General features: G+C 38.9%; 3 protein-coding genes across 4 annotated transcripts in view; all 3 read left to right on the top strand.

The window, feature by feature from the left end:
• The window catches only part of dph6 (diphthamine biosynthesis 6), a 58,953-nt gene extending 57,014 nt beyond the window's left edge, over positions 1–1,939 (top strand). Inside the window, exon 15 of the mRNA XM_056394361.1 lies at positions 126–1,939. Within this exon, the coding sequence (XP_056250336.1) occupies positions 126–244 (119 nt within the window). The 3' untranslated portion in view covers positions 245–1,939. The remainder of the gene's footprint in view (positions 1–125) is intronic.
• A 2,897-nt stretch (positions 1,940–4,836) lies between these two features.
• LOC130179990 (zinc finger protein 721-like) lies at positions 4,837–8,929 on the top strand. Its single transcript, XM_056393238.1, has 2 exons — positions 4,837–4,942; positions 5,277–8,929. The coding sequence occupies exon 2, from the start codon at positions 5,333–5,335 to the stop codon at positions 8,696–8,698; it is 3,366 nt and encodes a 1,121-aa protein (XP_056249213.1). The 5' UTR covers positions 4,837–4,942; positions 5,277–5,332; the 3' UTR covers positions 8,699–8,929.
• Positions 8,930–9,167: 238 nt separating this feature from the next.
• The window catches only part of aqr (aquarius intron-binding spliceosomal factor), a 46,751-nt gene continuing 41,864 nt past the window's right edge, over positions 9,168–14,054 (top strand). For both annotated transcript variants that reach the window (XM_056393236.1, XM_056393235.1), the window contains exons 1-11: positions 9,168–9,256; positions 9,717–9,821; positions 10,266–10,322; positions 10,641–10,681; positions 10,776–10,811; positions 10,901–11,021; positions 11,203–11,343; positions 12,047–12,115; positions 12,281–12,381; positions 12,495–12,571; positions 13,510–13,574. In XM_056393236.1, coding sequence (XP_056249211.1) covers positions 9,747–9,821; positions 10,266–10,322; positions 10,641–10,681; positions 10,776–10,811; positions 10,901–11,021; positions 11,203–11,343; positions 12,047–12,115; positions 12,281–12,381; positions 12,495–12,571; positions 13,510–13,574 — 783 coding nt within the window. In that variant the 5' untranslated portion in view covers positions 9,168–9,256; positions 9,717–9,746. The remainder of the gene's footprint in view (positions 9,257–9,716; positions 9,822–10,265; positions 10,323–10,640; positions 10,682–10,775; positions 10,812–10,900; positions 11,022–11,202; positions 11,344–12,046; positions 12,116–12,280; positions 12,382–12,494; positions 12,572–13,509; positions 13,575–14,054) is intronic.

Here is a 14,054-nt window from a genome sequence, read left to right as displayed (position 1 = left end):
CCCTGGGATGGCCCCAGTGGGACAGAACCTAGTGTCCAAAAACCAGGTAAAGTTCTCATGAAACTTACTCCTCAGTCTTAATTTGCCTTCATCACCTTATCTCTCTCCCATTCTCTACCTGTCAGGACTTGAAGAAAGTTTAAGAAGCTGTCTAGAAGAGTCCAGTCCGTCCGTGGCCCTGGTTCCAGTCCTGGACTTGCCTGACTCCCAGATCCTCCACCTGTCCTGCTGGCTCAGTTTATAGAAACACAGCCAGAGTCAACAACCAGACTCCAGTCATCCACAGCACTGGAATTCAGTGGGGCTTTTCTGGAGGAGCGACTGACAGCCCAACACCTAATGACTTACAACAGGACATCAGTCAATGTGGAGAAGAAAAAACTGCATAACTGCTCATTAATGTTGAATGTTTATTGCGGCTGATTGTTGAAATGCAAAGCTGCGTCTGTCTCCAAGTGGTTTTGATGGTGTGTGGTTTGGAGGATGTGTTTATTTCACTTCACACCCCAGAACTCAGGCCAGTAATCCACTGTGTCCTCCACTGGAGTTGTAGACTGCAGCAGCTGTTACTCTGCCTTGGAGAGAAGTCCTATGGAACTTCTATAACCTAAGTCTGCATACCAGAACACTAGAGACCATAGTCTACAAAAGGAGACAGTAGCAGTGTATCATTCCATGAGGCGATAAATTATATCCCCTGAATCCTACTGTTTCTGGTGGAATTTCTCTTAGCACGCTAGCTAACACCCCTCATAAAGGCCTAGCGCCACCGTTGACACCATCTGTTCAGTTGTAAACCTATAGATTTACTGTGTGACTGCTTTGTGGCTGTGTGTAATGTGTGGATGAGGTGACTGTGTTTTCCCCTCTCATGGTCCATGGGATTCAAGGTGTGTTATTATTGTGTAATAGGCAATCAGCACCGAGTACCTGAAAAGATTAAGCCTCTTTATGTTTTCTATTGATTCTAAGGCAGCCTGGTTAATAGGAGAGGGACGCTACCACACACAGCTGCAGGGCAGTGTGTGTGTGCGTGTGTGTGTGTGTGTGTGTGTGTGTGTGCGTGCGTGCGTGCATGCACGTGTGTGTTGGGGGGGGTGTCAGTTGACGATGTGGGAAGAAAATAACACCATTAACCATTGCTCCTGGAACATTTCTTTTCTCAAAGATCATGAACCGTATTGATGATCTGAGTTGGAATGCATCTTCACTCCGGCTATTCCCTTCATCGCGCTTGTGATGGCAGGAGGGTGGTGTGGGTTATTGATCTTCACCCACCTCAATGTTGTTTTGATTGTTGTTATCAAAAATTGAACAATAGAGGCAGCCAATGGAGCCTGAAGATTTTCATTGAGGGTTGGAAAACACAAACAAGCAATTATTTATGAGAGCGAGCAAGCCAATGCCCCATAAATATACAGTGTGTGTTAATGTTTACCTGTTTGGTTTTAATGGGCCCCACCAGTGGGAGATTCTGAATTTTTGAATGATGCAGCTGTCAAATCAGCACTAAGATATAGGTATTTTTCTAAACAAAGTACTTTTTATCATGTATTTCTACAGATAAATTAAGTAAACACCAATAAATTTCATTCACAAATATTTGTTTATGTTTCAGTGTTTGACAGTCACAGATTTGGCAATGACATACACATATCCAAAGAATAAAAAACGAAAAATGTTTTCTTTGTCAATTGTCTTGGTTTCCTAAATATCAGAATGTGTGTAACAGATGCAAAGTAAATGCAAAGTAAGGCAGTTGTCAAACCAGACTTTGCTGAGCAAATGTGCATGTTCAGCAGTATTCCCATATAAACACTGGTTTACAGAGAAGATTGAGAAATGGTTTTGACTAAGAAACAACGCACAACACATATCAGCTGTTTCAGTTATATGTGAGTGCTAAATTTAATTTTACTATTAAAATTCTCTTTATTGAGTTTTGAGTTCGTGTGCTTTTTTCCATTGTGGAACATCAGTTAAATTTCAAGAAAATACAAGACGCAGCATTTCAGGAACACAGAGGAGATCTGCTGCTAAAATTCATTGCACAACAACCACTTGTCGATCACTCTGTAAACATTACGTGCTGTCTTTCAGCTGGCATGTTTTCATACAAACACAGGCAAAGCCACGAGTACATCATCACACCCTCATCAGAGCCAATGTGATGGCCTATGGCAGACACATTTCTTTGTGTCCTTTACTCTGTTTTTCTTCACAAAATGAGAAAAGACAGGGTGACATTTGGTTTTCTCATGTGTTTTGTCAAATGTACATTTTTTACAAAGCTGACCTGCAACCACTCTCCAAACAAACTAGCTGTTGTGGCTAACATTGTCCTTTGTGTGCAGTGTACCAGCCTGCGGCCCTTGTCATTGTGGCCTCGCACATGGACTTTAACTCCGTGTTTCTTCCTCAGGGCTAACCAGGCTGATGTGTGTGACTCTCTTTCCCCATAGCAGTGGGCTACAGTAGGGGAGCTTAGCTCAGGAGCAACCTCGCTGCACAAGACGCCTTCTGACACTGTGTTCTGTTTGCCCCAGTGACTGTGGTTTTGTTTGTTTTTAGGTTTGAATCACTTGTTTCATAATGTTTTGTTTTATTCTCCTGGTGTATTGTGAAAGCATGTCTTTGTGGTCATAGCACTGACTTCATGAAACTTGCTTTATCTGCTTAACTGGTAAGCCATCACATGCTATTCAGTGGTGTCTGCCGCCCTCTTGTGGCCAACATAAACAGTGCCACTTAAACGCATCAGCGCTTTCAGTTCAACTTGTACAGTATTTTTAGTCATATCCTGAGTGCAATCATTTATGAATTAATCCAAGCACCATTAGAACTAGAATTTAAGAGATGGCTTAATTTATCTGTTGTGAAGAAGGAAGTCAAGTTCCTTAAGTGAAATTTGGAGAAAATTCTTTGTAAACAAGATTTGATTTCGCTACACACCTTTCTCCATTTTCTGTGTTATATGTGTAGGAAGAAAAGCACGATGTAAATAAAGATGTAAATAATATCATTTACAATAACCAAGCAGGTGTTAGTGTACCAGGGCCCTGCACTATAACACCTAGATGGAATGTTCCATTTGTTTGACAGTAGGGCTGCTAGTGTTGCTGCTTTTGTGGGACCAACAGTCCAAAACCCAAATATATTCAATTTATAGCTACATGGAAAAAAAAAGCAACAAATCCTCACTTTCAAGAAGCTGAAATCAGCAAATGTTTAACAACTTAATCAGCAGCATTGGAAGTGATTAATTTTTTGTCAGTTGACTTATCAGTTTCACTTCTACTTGACTAGAAATTGATCACAGTATGAAATACCTTTTGGCTCTCCTGGACTCTGCAGTATCTTTGAAAGAGCCCAAGGTACATAGAAACCCCTCCCACACCATTTCTTTTTTTAGTCTCGTCATCCACTAGCTACAAGAATATCAAATATCCTAAAAATAACTTGAAACACTGAGGCTAAACCCATAGAAAAAGAACACTGCCTGGGTTTCGTTAGACTAAACTATGGTCACAAACCAAACACCACACCAAAAACCTACTTCTAGACTCAACACAAAATAGAATCGTATTGTCATATTGTAACCCCTGACAAGTAACACAGAATTTGTGAAAACATGATATTCCTTTATTTGTCAAACTTGCCAAAACACAGAGGCAGTGTATCATAGGTATAGAATATGTACCTTGGGAAAACCAAACAACACAAACATCTCTCAAAATAGAAGAGCAAACCCATTGACTTTGGACTCAAAAGTGCTCTGTATCAATTTAAAGAATAAGAAACAGAGGTTCGTGAACCAAAATAAACATATCAGTAGGAACAGATGATTTAAATGAATAGTGAACAAGGCCATACATGTCCAACTAGAGAAACCCTCAGTTTACAGGCAAAGGGGATTGCAAATCAGCCTCCGCCTGTTGCTTACAACACTGGTATAACATCACTACCTTTCTCCAACACGCCAAATATCCCAGCCCATGTGGATATTACTTTCAGAAGGCATACCACTTTTGGAGCCCTCTGAACATGTAAACTGTATATGTTGCACGTATTTACATTTTACATTATACCACACCATATTTTATATAGACCATACAATGCTCTCATGATGTACAGTATATTTTGTGACATGAATGTCATAAAGGACTATATACATCTTTCCCCCGTTTATAAAATGGAATGTGATTGCAATATCAACCTAAACACTAAAATCTAATGTGATTTAATTAGCTATGTAATGAATACTACTTTATGACTGTGACTGTGTGAAAGGCCCAACTAATTTGATGTTTAAGGCTGTAGTTGGTTAAGTTGCAAATTAAGTACTTCATTATAGGCATTTTGAACATTTGCAGTCCAAAGTCATGCATTTGGTATTACAGTAGGTAATACCAGGTGTTTAAAGTTTTCTGGCCACAGGCAAATTTTCACAGAGGTATGAGTAGGCCTACAATAAAATTGACAATTTCTGGAGAGCAAGGTTTGATATAGGCTATAAACCATGTAGGCTAATTCCTGAGTTTTTCCTGAGTTTATTTTTGATACTTTTTTGATTCAGGAAATAGCTGTTTTCTGTTCAACGTGTTTTGGTTGCAAGTGTCTTTATAATATTATGCTTTGGGTAGACTTAGTGTTACAATGGCATAATTCGTCGATCTCTTCAATCTGAAAAATAGACACCACTAAAACAACATCAACATGATGTGTATATAGGATCTTTGATGTCTCCTCACATTCGCAGGATCTGTCATGGATAGGAACTAAAGATCTTTGTTTCCCGCCGTACATTTTGAGGGACGCACATTGTTTGCTGCCGTCTTGACGTCAGCGATTGTGACATCGTTAGCAAGACAGCTAAATACGAAACACACATTGTCAACTGATAATGGATACATTCGTTGTAAAAGGCCTCTAAACGTATATAGTAAGTGTTCTTGACCTATACATGAGCAAAGCAAGGGTTGTTAGCTAGTTTCGACGTTTGCTGCAAATTTTTTGTTTTGTTGTCAACGCCTTTGTGTTATTAGCGTATAATGTCAGTTATACGTATGATTTTTGTACAGTTTCATTACAGTAATATATTGTTGACATTTTTGATATGTAATTTTGGTTACACAAAACATACATTATTTACATGTTATTTAAAGTGAGGTTAGTCGTATTATTGCAGTAATGTTTTCTATTGTAAATTGTCAGTTGCACTACTGAGAGTTAATCCTTCCTTGCTTTGAATTTTTATGCCTTATGCTTTGCCCTAGGCCTAGTAAGAAGACCACCCATTGGGAGAAGAAATCACTAACGAGGTGACTTGAAAATGCATCAGTGCCCTGTTTGTCCAAAATCTTTCCCTTCACCGTATAAACTTCAGAGACATCATGTCATCCATACTGGCCAGAAGCCCTTCTTCTGTGATATCTGTGGAAAAGCCTTCACGCAGTCAGGGCATTTGAAAATACACTTGGTTAAAGTCCATCATTCACGGCTTCCAACAGGCAGTTTACGGGATGGCATTTTAACAAATAACCAACAACTAAAATGTGATAAACCAGCTGTGGGAATGAGCACACATGGCAGCAGTAATTACACTATGATGTCATCAGTGGCCTCCCAGCCAGTATGGAAAAGCGGATCTGTAACTCACAACGTTTTTCTTCCTTTGTCGGAGACTGGAAATCCCCCCAAAAAGAAGCCACATGTAAATAATAGCTCAGTGACCCAGAGCAGTATCTCATCTGATATGGATCCAACACATCAGTATCAGGTTCAGGTTCATTCTGCAAATGTGGACACATCTGTATGCAAAACCTACAATGGACACACCTGCAAAGTCTGCTTGAAGTCATTTAGTTCATCTCTTCAGCTTTGGATTCATTTACCAACTCATAACAAACCAAAACCATTTCAGCGGGGCCCGACTTTTTCTAAGAAGGCCTGTTTGAAGGTGTGCATGCAGTCACAAGAACTGAACTCCAGTACAAGCAAAATGACTCTGAAACACCAGTGTCCTAAATGTCTTAAAACCTTTTGTTCACCATCCAAATTACAAAGACATTTTCTTATTCATACAGGCCAGAAACCATACTCATGTACAATCTGCTGGAAAGCCTTTAGACAAAAGGCACACTTGAAATCCCACTTAAGCACAGCAAATAAATGTTCACTTTCTGCAATCAGCGCAAGGAAAAGACAGAGGCTTTGTAATGACAGTCAGACCTCAATTCTACAGCTTAGGTCATCACTTCAACAACCCAGCAGTCATCACATTCCTGTGAATTCATCAGTGGAACTGAAGCTACAATGTAAAATAAGTGTAAATACTGTGCAGGACCTGAACAAGGCTGGAATTAAGTTGGATGCAATCGTAAAACCAGAACAACCATTAAATACAAGCAGTCAGTGTCAAGGTACTTGTTATATTACAGGTGAAGAGCCGCAATACTTGACACAAAAAGATATTAAACCATTCCAGTGTATGATCTGCAAAAGATCCTTTCGGTTGGAAGTTAATTTAATACGTCATCATAAAATTCATATGAACCAAAAAGAATTGGGAAGTCCTACTTCTGTGCAAAACAGTAGTTATGTGAAAATGTCAGATTCGGAAGCAACAAAATGTTTAGCTAAACGTAGTCTTGCACACCCCATTGACTTGGACATCATTGTTAAACCAGAAACATGGAGCGAAAATTGCAATGACTCTTCACCTCAGGAGACTGTGTTAATTGCATCAGCAGAACAGCAGAGGGAAACCTACCATGCTACCAGTAAGCAGCAGAGAATTAACACTTTACATCAGTGCCATACATGTTCAAAATGTTTTCCATCTGGATCAAAACTTCAGAGGCACATGATGACTCATACTGGACAAAGGCCCTTTGGATGTGAGATATGCGGGAAGAGATTTCGGCAGAAAACTCACTTGAGGGTCCATTGTCGCACTCACCTGTGGTCCAGATATCAGAAACAGCGATCACTATATATCAATCGGCCACCTTCACGCATAAGTGGGTTTAACACGAGGACTGCGGCAGACGTCCCAATCCAGGAGATGTTGGTACATAAAAAGGATGATGAGACACAGACTGGCAGAGATATCATCTCTGTGAAACACCTGGTTGAGACCCCTTCTATAGTGACTGTTCAGAATAACGACAAGAGAGAATCAGAGAACAAATTGTTGCCACATACCTCAAAGACAAATGAGGTTTCTAAAGTGAATGTGAAAAGGACACAGACTGCTAAATCAATGCAAAATCCAGGCAATGTACAACACAAGTGCTTTCAGTGTTTAAAGTGTTTTGCTAGTGTCTCTAAATTACAAAGGCATGAGATGGTACACACTGGCTTGAAACCATTTCAGTGTCCTACGTGTGGAAAAGCTTTTAGGCAAGCCTCACATCTGAAAACCCATGAAAGGATACACTGTAAGAGGAAACCATCCAAATCAGTCAATCAAGAGGTGAACAACAGAAAACTGAAAATGAATAGTCAACACCAGCTTTACCCAAGGATCACTGTTCGTATCCCACCCAAAAAGTCTGCGAACACAGCCACTGCACATTCAGTTTTTGATAGTGCTGTAAGTAAAGGAGAAGGTGCGCTGCTCTGTTCCAGGTGTGAAATACCTGTCACAAAAGTGAACAGTGCCTTTAAGACAAACACTAAAAGTCATACTTGTAAGACAAAGAAACTTCACATATGCCGAATATGCTGTAAGAACTTTGCTTCTCCATATAAGCTCTCAAGGCACTTGGTCACTCACTTTGGAATAAGGCCATATAAATGTACTTTGTGCAGCAAAACCTTCACACAGCATGGTCATCTAAAAGTTCATGAGCAGAGATGCAGGCAAGTTAACAAGATCTCAGATTATGACCACAGAGAAATGATAAATACCAACCATCCCCAAGATGAATGCATTGAAAACCTGACTGAATGTACAGATTTCAATGTGGATGCAATAAGAGAGCAGACAGAGCCAGAGTATACCAGTGTTGCTCATAACTCTTTTCCTGATGGAGATTTATCTTATTGCACAGAGGCAATAGACACTGAATGGCTGGCAGTACCAGAAGGAGGTTTACAAGAGGAGAATAACGAATTACAGAAAAAACAGAGAGAAAATGACAGTCAAGCTACAGAAAGTTATGATCATCCTACAGACCATTACAGTTATTCATTTCCCTCTGAGCTTGCTTTTGAAATAAATAAGCTTGTCCAAAATCAAAACATGGCAGCTCCACTTTTGTCACATCAGTATGAGGTTAATGCACCTAATGTAGAAATACCATGTCAACATAAAGGGTTTAGAGCTATTTCAGATAGCAACAAGCTGGTCAGTGATGAACTTGTGAGTTCTGTGGATGAGAATCAAACCCATGCAGATTTTCCAGATGAGTACTGGTGTGAACCACTAACTGTGTTTGAATGTGACAAGTGCACTAAAAATTTTAAGAGCAAAAATGATCTTAAGGAACATCTTTGTTCAACTAATGTTCAGCCTAAGATGACAGAGTCAGCCCAGAAGAATTGTGACATTTGTTTAAAAAATTTTGTCACTCCCTCTAAACTTAAGAGGCATTATCTTATCCACACAGGTCAGAGGCCATTTAAGTGTGACATTTGTGGCAAAACTTTCACACAGTCAGCACATGTCAGAACACATAGACTGATTCATTGATAATCATATGTTACCATGAGATGTTTGTTTTTTTGTGTAAAATGGTATTTATTATGATCACAATTTGTCAATATGTTTGTTTGTATGTATGTATGTCAAGTGTGTAATAGGTATATTTTAAAGCTTGTTTTATTTGATATTTGCAGTGAATCTTGTTCAGTTTATTCTGGTTGTACAGTAAAACAATCCTCAAAAATAAATACTTGAAAATAATAGTCTGAGTTGCTTGACTTAACACTTAATAAAAGAAAACTTTGTATTTAGTTATATTCTCCACTATTTACATAACAAATTAGACTACTGTTCTATATTTTCGATTTTTTTTTCTTGTACCTTTTTTATTACTATTATTCAGTATGCGTTTTCCCCATAGTGAAGAGTTGTCATTGTTTTGAAAAATATTAAACGGGAACGGAACGGCATAGATGTACCCTGTACCCGGGGACGATTTTAGAGACGGACCCATTTAGGAAGTTAGTCGCATACAGCGCGTTTGGTTGTGTACATGCGTAACGAACCTTCTCACGGCGCTTCACTTATGCTGAAAAACAAATAAAGGTTAGTGAGCTTATATTATTATATATTTGTGTAAGCCACGGGGCTGTGTGTACCGATATTACCAAGAACTATTTGAGTAAATTGTATATTTGTATCACTAGCTAATTAGCTTAGCTCATCACCTGATAGTGTGAAAAAGCTACCGTCTACTAATTTTAGTATTGTACATCACTATTTTAATATTATGTTGTAGATGCAAAAAGCAGAGATTCGCAATTATCATACTATTTAAAACCCTGCATATTTCACTTTTCTTTACTACATAACTTAACCTGTGGAACTTTGAAACCTAGCCAGCTAACTTTCTCAGCACTATACTTTCGTATAGCTTCGTTGTCCCACATTTTTATAGCCAGAAATTCTGTACAAATAGCCATATTCATAGCTTGTTTGTTTCGGTGGTTGGCTATAGCATCGTTCAAACAATGAATTGATTTTTTTGCTACTCTTTTTCTCACAGTCGCCAGTGTAGCTGCTTGCGGAGTCAACCATGGAGAAAGAAACGCCCGCTAAAAAGGCTGCAGCTCCATCTGTGTCTCAGATTAATGCTGAATATGTCACACAGGTAATTTACATTGTCCATGTGCGGTAAACTACATATGTGGTCGAGCTTTGTGCTTTGAAAGATGTTTTCCATGCTGTTTTTATGCTGAAGTGAACCTTAATTGTACTTGTGTAGAAGATACTCCATGTCCTTTTAGGTTAAAAAGTCCTTACTGTATGTGTGGGGTGGGAAGCTGGGGTCAAATAGGAGGACTGTACCTGTGATAGAGGACTTGAGTATTTGCGCTGTGGATCACATAATGTTCAGTCTAGAAAAGAGTCTAAGTTACATTTTTTTGTCTTTCTTTAGATAGTTATATGATTTGTATTAAACCAAAAAGTATGCATCTTGTTAAGCTTTTAGGATTACACCACATTGTAATGCATTATTTGTAACAACTACTTTTGTATGTTCACGCTGCCATGCTTACTAAGATTTAATATTTTTCTTATTCCTTGTTTCCAGTTGGCTAATAAATATTGGGCTCCTCATGCAAAGAATAAACTACCATTTGACCCTAAGGTGAGCTATATGCATTGATGTATCTTAGATGTGTAAATATGTTTGATTTTTGTGGTTGAACTACTTTTACAATTGTGGGGCAGTGTTATACTGTGTTTATAATAGTGTTAGGTACATGTGTCTTGGTTCTAACTAAAATATCTTTTAATAATTTGGTTTCATACAGTTAACTGGTAAGGATATGTAAAGTTCTGCTTTTACCAGTCAGTGAACTCAATCTGAACAGACAAACACACGTTATGTTTTTAGGATTGTGGTGGGGGTCTTCTGTGTTTCCCTAAACCCTAAAAATAGTAACTTTCTTTGCTGTTTGTTTAGGTGATGGAAGATGTCTATGAAAAAGAGATTCTAAAGTCCAAGTAAGTGAATATATAGCATCTTGAACTTGAACTGCCTTCTTTCTCCACTATACATTTCATATTTTACTCTGTTGTCTTTCCTGTATATTTTCAGATTTGCCATCAGAAAAATTATGCTGCTTGAGTTCAGGTGAGATATTTCACTTCCTCTTATACCCACTATTTATTAAGTAGCCATCAAATGAAAAGATTCTCAAATTATTTTTCTTATTCTTTCAGCCAGTACCTCGAAAACTATCTATGGGTGAACTACACTCCTGAGGTGTCCAGCAATGCTTACCTCATGTCCATCTGTTGTATCGTCAATGAGAAGTTCAGAGAGAATGTCCCAGCTTGGGAGGTAAAAAGAATCCAGTACTTATCTAAGTTTAGACTAATTGTCATTGCATGGTGACCCAAGTTCTGCGGAGACCTTATTTGTTACTTGAACACTATATTCACTAGTTACACAGCTGCCATTCAAACTGATGGCTTTTTACAACAATTTACAACAATCCTTTCTGTTGTATGGTGTATATCAGGTGTTCAAGAAGGAGCCCAGCCACTTCCCTTTCTTCTTCAAATGCGTGATGGAAGCTGTGTTGACAGGCGAGGAGGCTGGCCTCACTCTGAAGGAACAAACCGTGCTGCTGGTCTTCTTGGACCACTGCTTCAACAGTCTGGTTAGAACCACTACACTGATATCCAATTTCTTGACTTACCCACTGGAGAAATGAGTACTTTTGGTCATGTCTGGGGGTGTTATTCTTCTGCACGCAGGATAAATGAGAATGTTTGAGTCATCATTCTATATTCTGATTACAATATTTACATGGTTTGAAGTAGCATGTTTTCTCTTAAAAGATTCTACATCTCTTATCACAGCACCATGAATGCAAAGAGCAGCTGCTGTAATATGAACCCCTCAACTGAATAATTTTTATTATATCATATAAATGTTGTTGTTACTCTAAATATGACTTTAAGTTATTGGAATGACAATTTAAATAAACAGGGTTTTGCTTATTAATGGTAGCAACACCAAAGGCCTTGTTGGTAAAGATACTATGTATGTGGAAATTAAGGTAATTGTTTGTAATGTCCACTAGGTGGCAGTAGTGGACTAGGCAGCACAACTTGGGTCAACACACACCCATCTGTATCTTCTACAGCCGCATTAAACCACTGGGAAGCACTGCAGATGTCTCACTTTAAAATCTGCTGTGATAACCTGCTGCACTTTGAGTGTATCTTATAAAGGCCTCTAAATATTTTAGTTGCAAACTTTTATTATGGGCTGAAGTGTAATAAAAATCTGTCATATGCAATACATTTTGACAACTCCCACCTTCTCTCACTCTTTCTCTCTGTGCATGTCCCTCCCAGGAGGTAGATTTGATCAGAGAACAGGTGCAGCAGCTCATCTCTCTGCCTATGTGGATGTGCCTCTTACCAGTAAGATGTCAACCTATTACCCTAATTAAGTTTTTCTGGTGGTTATTGGTTCACACAAAGTAATTACTTTGTTTGATAACTTAATTGGAAAGAATTACTTCTTTGCTATAACACTAATTCGTAGATAAAATAGACAATACTGATTTGTTTCTGTCATGTTTGCAGTCAAGACTTCAACACGAGCTGAAAAAAGTTCCAAAGCTGCAGAAGTTCTGGAATCTAATAAAGAAGAAATTCGATAAGATGGATGCTGACGCAGCTGAGCAGTAATTTTCTTTTCTTTTCTTGTGTGTTCAGATTTAAACAGACTAGAAAATGATTTGTTGCACCCTATGGGTTTTTTAACTCTTTCTGACTTTATTTTTTGTGTCTTCCTCAGGGCCAAAAAAGAGAGGACCTTCCTCTCAGCTCTGATTAAAAAATTTCTTGGAATTCTCATGTCAATTCCGACCTCAGGTAAACAGGAAAAAATACTTTTATTTCCTTTGGGATGTCATAGTGTTATTGTGCACAACTATTTAACATGGAATTCCTTCAGCAAGAAGAATGGCCATTGGATTTTTCTGTCTTTTAATAAAAAAATGTGCATCCCCGGTTTTGAATTGCACCTTCAAATACTGACTAAAATTAATGATCCTGGGTGATTCTTCCTGTGACTTTGGTCTCAAAACAGGTTTTTGCATGTGCTCTTGTGACCTTTCCCAGTATGATTAATGTACTCAGGCTTTTCTAGAGCTTTTACAGTGTTAGAGAGCACGTCTCTTATAACCAGGGCCGTATGAAACACAATATTTTCGTCAGTATCTCAGTTCTACCATTCCTTTCTTTCTGAGTCGTGCAGCTGCTGAAGGAGCACGTGCTCCAGCTGCCATGAAGCCACTGGCACTGACTATTATGTTGTAATGCAGGCCGACACAGAGGCCCCCCACCTGAATGCTAAAAACAGACCATGTGTATTTGTGTGTTTAGGTAGAATTCAAACCTGACAGGGTAGATTATACTCTAAAGACCAGCAGGAGACACATCACTCTAATACTTGCCGCATGCCTCAACTTTAAGTGCACACACACAAGCAAGCACACCAACATGCTTAATGAGGAATGAGGTCCCAGCATGCTGCTGTGCTGGCAAAGCAGTATCTCTTAGTGAGGCTCACACACTCAGCATGGCACCTTGGTGTTGTCCACATGCGTTTGCTGTCCTCATGTCCTTGGTGATAACTACACAACCTCCTTTCCACTGTTACATCTCAGCGCTCCCCATCTTGTTTCGGCTTTGTATGTTCATATAGTCATGTCTGCTTGTCTGTCAGATTGCATTTGTCATTGAGAACATGCATTCTCCTGATCTAAAGTGAACCGCTAACCTCTATGATCTTCCTTCCTTTTCCACAGAGACTGTATCCATGGACAAAGTACATTATTGTGAGAGATTCATTGAACTCATGATTGATTTGGAGGTAAGACACAGCCTCTCATTTCATGACCTTATTCAGTAAATATGAAGTTGTTCTATTTGAACTTTCTCATGATAAAAATCATTACAGTGAAATATGATTCACTCAGTCTTGACACAGTCCAGTCAGAAACTAATTTTCACTCCGTATGTACACTACAAGAGTATAGGTCTACAGTATATTTGCTTAATCATGGTACCCTGATGAACGAAGTGGTGTAGTGGTGTTCTGCAGAGCTCATTTGCCTTTTGTCCTTCAGGTTTATAGCTAACTCAGGTCAACAGACAGTGGATAAATGTCCAGTCTCAGCTCCCCGAATGCGTCTCTGTCATTGCTGTCTGCAAAGCTATGCAGGATTTGAAACATTAGTCTTTGATCGGTGAGATAGGTTATTTTCAGCATGCTGGCTCTCGACATGTGGTATAAGGTGTAGGATAATGTGCAGTGTATGTTTTACATTTGGATATGAGAATAATCCCTGTG

This window comes from Seriola aureovittata, chromosome 13 (genome assembly GCF_021018895.1).
Source record: "Seriola aureovittata isolate HTS-2021-v1 ecotype China chromosome 13, ASM2101889v1, whole genome shotgun sequence".
Classification (NCBI taxonomy): domain Eukaryota; kingdom Metazoa; phylum Chordata; class Actinopteri; order Carangiformes; family Carangidae; genus Seriola; species Seriola aureovittata.
Note: the sequence above shows the minus strand (reverse complement) of the source record. Positions and strands in the feature narration are given on the sequence as shown.

Coding starts and splice junctions, on each gene's coding strand:
- LOC130179990 (XM_056393238.1), top strand. CDS start 5,333: ATGCATCAGTGCCCTGTTTGTCCAAAATCTTTCCCTTCACCGTATAAA.